General features: G+C 36.8%; 1 protein-coding gene and 1 non-coding gene across 6 annotated transcripts; both read left to right on the top strand.

Moving 5' to 3' along the window:
- The first annotated feature begins 1,558 nt into the window (after positions 1 to 1,558).
- Positions 1,559 to 6,099, top strand: LOC131304179 (uncharacterized). 5 transcript variants are annotated; one of them, XM_058331319.1, is made up of 5 exons: positions 1,559 to 2,015; positions 4,298 to 4,348; positions 4,689 to 4,822; positions 5,430 to 5,527; positions 5,636 to 6,099. In XM_058331319.1, the coding sequence occupies exons 1-5, from the start codon at positions 1,755 to 1,757 to the stop codon at positions 5,680 to 5,682; spliced, it is 591 nt and encodes a 196-aa protein (XP_058187302.1). In that variant the 5' UTR covers positions 1,559 to 1,754; the 3' UTR covers positions 5,683 to 6,099. The 5 variants fall into 5 exon arrangements, with proteins under 5 accessions (XP_058187302.1, XP_058187301.1, XP_058187299.1 ...); XM_058331316.1 differs by having other exon boundaries at positions 1,571 to 2,015; positions 5,625 to 6,099; XM_058331317.1 differs by having other exon boundaries at positions 1,572 to 2,015; positions 5,631 to 6,099.
- On the top strand, positions 2,120 to 2,223 carry LOC131305844 (small nucleolar RNA snoR100). Its single transcript, XR_009193399.1, has one exon. It is a non-coding gene; the product is annotated as a small nucleolar RNA snoR100 (small nucleolar RNA).
- Positions 6,100 to 6,304: the final 205 nt, after the last annotated feature.

Genomic DNA, 6,304 nt, shown 5'->3' with positions numbered 1-6,304 from the left:
CCGTGAATAAGGTTTTACGGAGGTGAAACGCGGCCGTCCAAAAGTGTTTTGAATGGTTCAGATTTTAAACATACTTTTCCGGGGGAAGGGTCAACTTCCCGGGAAAGTTTGTTTAAAATTTGGACTGTTGATTGTTGAAACGGACGGGTGAGATCGTGTGAGTTCCATTTTTAACTTATTCACGGAGCTCTGTGAATAAGTTTCTCTCCAAGTAGATTAAGTGTGAGTATTAAATCTTTTCTAAAGAAATGGGGTGTTATTGATGGTTTAATAATATTTTTTTTTAGCTTTTTGTCAAAATTTTCAAAATTAGAGGGATCGGGAGAAGTAAAAATATAGTCCGAAATTCAAAAGATGTTTAGATTAAACGATTATAAAAAACTAGAAAGAGTGAAAAGAGTCTTTTTTCAAGTTTTCTTTTGTTTTTCGCAAACTTTTTTTGAGGCTTTTGGTAATTTTTTTTTTAGTTTTCCGCATTCTGTTTGTTAAGAAGAATGACGAGTCTATAAGAGCTTGATGCAAATTTGATTAAAATTTTCGAAAGAAAAATAGACCAAAAGTATTGGTGCACTAATTTGTCCAAAACACCCTCTAACTTTGGAGCTAGTAACATGATTCAACAAATCCCCTTCTTCATCATCTGATCAAAAAATTTAAAAAAAAACCCCTTCATCATATCAATGGCATTTAAAATTGTTAAGCTTGCAGAGCTCACTGACTAATTAAGTGAAATTGATCGGGATGTGGATAATTATGTAGCTAAACATGGTTAGAATTAGGGCATAATGAGTTTGATGAATAGAATTAGTGTGCATCCAAATTTACTATTACTGTATATTTTTGCATACGTTTTTATTTTATTTTATTTTATTTTTTGAAAAGGGGCAAATTTATTGTTAAGACCATCTGGGCCCCTTACTCTATTTTAAACTCAGGATCAAAATCTGATCTCTTTTAAATCTCATTCTAGACCTTGACTTAATCTCATGTATCAAATTGAGTTGTACCCACATTTTTAAATAAATTGAGACTCAAACCGTTACTTAAATTTTGAAGACTATTTTCTCATTATGAAATTTACAACTAGCCATTGATGAACCTTTTACTCAAATTATTCTTTAAATTGGAACTTGTCTATTGGAGAATGAAGATTTATCAGAAACTTTTATCCTAATTTGGGTAAAAAAATTGAATGAGGATGGGAGATGCTCTAACCCAAAAAAAAAAAATGGATACACCGAATTGTGTGGGAATCATCTCATTCAGATATCGGTGATGGCTTGATAGATATTCGCCCCAGTATTTGCGAGAACAAAAATTGAATGAATTGATAAGCCCTTACGATATCAAGAGATGAGTTGTTACGGAGACGCTCTAAACAATACGTTTATTTTAAATAAATTAAATGACTCCAATTATTCACGTGAGAGTTTAAAATGGATCTCACACCATCTTAATATACAATAAAATTTAAAGGAAAAAAATGATTCATATAGCCGATCCCAAATGATTGAGACTTTTCGATTTGGTTTGGTTTAGCACCAAATGGTGTACCTATAGTTAGGCAACTCATGCTCTACGGTAGTAGTAACAAAGAAAGCTGTCCCTCTCTTTCGTCGGATTGGCAGAGGCAACCCGGTTAAGGTCGGAGACTGCGTGGCTATAGACTAGAGAGAGAGAGAGAGAGAGAGAGGCGAAAGGGTTGCCCGTGAGAATTCAGAGAGAGAGAGAGAGAGAGAGAAGAGAGAGGGCAAATGTTCACTGCAGTGAATTTGCAGGTTCCAAGCCCTGTAATCAAGTCAAACTGCAACCTATCCTTCGCCGCTCGGCGGCTTTCGACTCTCCGGCTGCCGAACCGCGCGTTGGCTTCTCTCTCTTTTCAATCCGTCAATGCCCCATCGGAGACGTCAACGTCCTCTCACTTCACTTCCACCGTCGGATCTCCGCCCCCCTCTTCGCTTCAGCTAAACTTCAATCAACGTCACATCACAGTGCTCAACCTCATCGCTTGTGTGGTACTCTCTCTCTCTGGGATTCATGTTTTTGAGGTTTCAGTTAATCTGTGATGAAAGGCTTGAAATAGTAGTTTTGCAAGACGTTGTGTTACTTTTTGTTGTTTGATTGAAGTAAGCATGGTAATGTGCAAACAAATTGATTTGGGTTTCTAAGTCTGCCCTCTCTGATGCCTTTTTGCTTCGATAGGCATGGTTCCGCTGCAAAACAACCCTTTTAGCTCCTTAGTTCTTGGAGATACAGGGGGTCACTGAAACAATGGTATTCTGAAAGCAGCCTTTGTGCTGTATATACTGCCAAAGGTTAGGTCTGCCTCCATCTTCCCTGCCCATAACCCCAATGATTGGGGACTAGATGGGTTCTGTTATTGTTTGTGTTGTATTGAAGTAAGTCTTTTTGCATGAAGACCTTTAATAGATAGGGCTAGTTATCGCCCTTTTGGGGAGTTTTTTTTTTTTTGTAGTTGCAAATATAATGAGAAAACAAAGACTGGGAAGATAGTAATTTTGCAAGACCTTTTGTTATTTTGATTGTTTGCTTACAAAATGGGGGCAAAAAAGAGTAAAAATTAATGTTTTCAATTTGCCTTATACATTTCAAATGGATTGATCACAAGTCGGAATATGGTTTGAGCCATTATGTGTCTAGAACTTATATTACGGAATGATGTGGATTGTGATGGAAATATAGTCCCACATTGCTTGGGAGTGGAATGAGTGATCACTTTGTTGGGACCTCTCCATTCATTGCCAATTGATGTTGAGATGGATATAAAGTTTGGTATCAGAACATGGCCAATTCCACCCCATGTTTTAAAAATTCATAATTCACATACCATGATGAGACCGGCAAAAAAACTACATGATGAGAGACCCAAAAAGAGACTACATGTGTGACATGACAAACCTCAAACGTGGTTGCACGTGAGAGGATGTTAAGGAAATATAGTCTCACATTGCTTGAGAGAGGAATGAGTGATAGCTTAATCGTATAATATTGGGACCTCTCCACTCATTGCCAATTGGTTTTGAGATGGATATAAAATTTCCACATGAATAATTGAGAAAGTCCATGAAAGGAAGATTAGTGATTCATATAAATTACTTAATGGCAAATGCCCCAATAATTAGTTGGGATCTTTCCGTGGAGATTTTTTTCCTTTATAATTGCAAAATATGGGAAACAATGACTTTGACCCTTTTCGGTTTGGGTTTTGAGGGAGGTTTTAAAGTGTAATGAGTGGAGGGAGTTAGATAGAGAAAATTTATTGGAGACCGTGCACAAGAGTTTTGAGTACCCCAAATGAACAAGCTCTCTAGCTTCGTATGCTTATCTTTATTCTTTACCAGGATCGTTTCGGCTAATCTAATTGTGGTTCTTTTCAATCGTTTATTGTTGAATTCTATAAAAATGTGGTTTGCGTTTGGATTTCAAATTTAGAAATGAACAGATTTGGCATCAATTTTTGAAGAATCATAACCTTTAGCTTCGTTTGGATAAATGTGGATTTGAAATGAATTTATGCAATATTCAATTTCAACAAAAATTGAGGTTCTGTTGTAGGTGGCTTGTGAAAATAGAGTGGAAGTGAATTATAGATAGAAAATATGTATTTAATTGGGATAATTATACAACCACAATCCCAACATGGAGGATTCCAAACCAAACTCCAGTTGTTACTTCAAATCCATTATGGTAAAGCTTGAAACTCCTAGTTTCAATCCATTTGTAAACTATCAAGTCTGCATTCGGGCAATCCTCATTAAGAATAATGTCAAACCCCGTGATTGAAATCCTTCCCTCTCGGATCGGAGCCTTTATTCAAGTTTTATTAGAGGTGTGTATTGCAAGACTGGATTCGATAGCTGTGGATTGATGATTTGAAGAGACTTTGCCTTCACAAGTATTTGAATTTTGAAATTCTTCTATAGATGATCCTCCTGGTGACAAAACACGTCTCCTCTTTAAAACTTCCCAATTACCTCCAATAATTAACATTTCTACACTTTAAAACTTACGGTTTTCATGATCATTATACCACTCTTGCAGGATTGCTAGTTTATAGGTTCTTCTAATGTTCTAGTTTTTATCTGTCATGTAGGAATAATTACAACCATGTGTGGATAAACATGTATCCGTTCATGGTCAGTGTAAAAGCTTGTGCTTATTGTCTTCGGGTTCCATTACTGGTTATCATAATGACTCGACAGAAAATTGTTTGTGTATGAAGACGTGGTTGATATTGATGAGCCTTTTGACCACGTTTGAACATTGTTTTTTGCAGACAGCAATTTCTGCAACTTGGCTCTTTTGCTCTGCAATCCCAACTCTTCTGGTTTGTATCTTTTAGCTTCCACCACTACCAGGCTATAGTTTTTAGGCATAACTAATTATGGTTTAAAAGTTTGAGACCAATTGTTTTTAGTCATAGCTCTTATTCATTTTGACTTGGAAAATAGCCATGGCTCCCATGGCCCGGGAATTTGATTTAGACGCTAACAAAATTTTGAGAGGAATTGAAGCAAAAGTTGTTCAAATTGGCCATATCTTTGCCTCAGGACAAAATCACTTTGTTCATTCGCTATTCGGAAACCTTGTTGGTGATTTGTTTTATTAGATTTCGCTTTCACGCTTTTTAAGCAGTTATAATTGATGTCCTATCTGATATGCTGAAGGCTTTCAAGAAAGCAGCAGAGTCAGTAGAGAAACTAATGGACGTTGCACGAGAAGAGCTGCCTGATACAATGGCTGCTGTCCGATTATCTGGCATGGAGCTCAGTGACCTGACAATGGAGCTCAGTGACCTGGGGTTAGCATTAAAAGTCTACTTCTATACTAGTTATTCTTACATTGTGAGAGAGCGTCACCACAACTTTAAATAAGAGGAAAAGCATGAGTTTTAGAACAAACATGTCAAAAGTACAGATTGAAAAGATCATATACTAATTTCTTTCAAGATGCTTGTCATAAATCAATGTTTTGGGTACAGATCAACTTTCTATACATGTGTAACTTGAGTTTGACAAGGTCACGTGCAAGTTTAGTTTCGATGGATGGATGATAGTTTGCTTTTGTATGTTGAAAAGGATGAAATTGTCGGACCCTTTAGCTAGGTTTAAGTCTGACGAGAGTAAATAAGGTTATCTTGCATTGATTTAGAAGCATTTTAAATAAGGTTATCTTGCATTGATTTCAAAGTATGAGAACTTTTGTTTTGTTTGAGAATCAAATTCTTATTCTCGTCATTAATAACTAAGATTCCATGTTTACTATCTTAAAGAAAGAGTAGTTTCTCAATTATTTCACCGAAAGGTACACAGTTGGCATTTCGACCTTAGGGACTAAGAATCTTGGCTCCGCATCTGTTTAAATTAAGATGTTTCAAATTAGGGAATAACTGTGTTTGTTTTTTGCAGCCAGGGGATAACTCAAGGTGTTAGAAGCTCGACTCGAGCTGTCCGCGTAGCTCAGGAAAGATTGAGCCAGATGACGAACATGGCTCCATCAGGATCAGGTTATTGACAAAGCCATGGCCTTGTTTGCTTTCAATTGTGAGCTTTAAAACTAACTTTTTGGAGCAATGGATTTTACTTCCGTCTTTACTTGATTAGCATCAGTGCAGGAGGTAGCCACTCTGGAAATCAAGACACAAGTACCAATGGTAGCTAAAACTGCAAGAGGCACGAGGGAGGCGATTGTTAAAAGTCGCTCATTCTTTCAAAACTTTTGTACCCTTGTAAGGTTTTCTAGGATGGCCTTTAACTACTTCTCTTCTCGGTCTAAACAGTAAATCTGGATACACAAACTCTCTCTTTCTTTCTGGGGTGCATTAGTTTCTAGGTTCGGGGTTACGCTTCTGATAGATTGGGGCTGAGTGTTTGCAAAATTACCTGGGTGTTATGCTATTAGGTATTATAGACCTAAAATTTTGGCTTAAGGGAACTAGAGAGGTGAAACGGCATTCCCGTTCTCCCGTTCTTGTCTGGTATTTGCCAATTGCTTTATTTCCTGTTTTCACTCATGTTTGCAACTTCAAAACCTTGATCTATGTGATTTTCCAACTGCTCTTGGATACCTTTTCTTTTAGACACTTCTCTTTTGGTGTTTTCTTTTGCCGAGTGAAAGCTTTAACTCCTGTTGGAGAATATCTTTCCTTGGTTATAGAGAGGATTCATTTACCTGATATGTGAGATTTTTTAGATGCTCAAGTTATTTCTTGCTTGATTTCTTATGCATTTGGGGTACTTGTTAATTGTGTTCTCGCTCCTTTTAATTATTTATAATTATATAA

This window comes from Rhododendron vialii, chromosome 10a (assembly GCF_030253575.1).
Source record: "Rhododendron vialii isolate Sample 1 chromosome 10a, ASM3025357v1".
In the NCBI taxonomy this organism is placed as follows: domain Eukaryota; kingdom Viridiplantae; phylum Streptophyta; class Magnoliopsida; order Ericales; family Ericaceae; genus Rhododendron; species Rhododendron vialii.
Note: the sequence above shows the minus strand (reverse complement) of the source record. Positions and strands in the feature narration are given on the sequence as shown.

Coding starts and splice junctions, on each gene's coding strand:
- LOC131304179 (XM_058331316.1), top strand. CDS start 1,755: ATGTTCACTGCAGTGAATTTGCAGGTTCCAAGCCCTGTAATCAAGTCA. Junction 2,016..4,297: donor TCAACCTCATCGCTTGTGTG/GTACTCTCTCTC, acceptor TGTTTTTTGCAG/ACAGCAATTTCTGCAACTTG. Junction 5,528..5,624: donor CATGGCTCCATCAGGATCAG/GTTATTGACAAA, acceptor TTACTTGATTAG/CATCAGTGCAGGAGGTAGCC.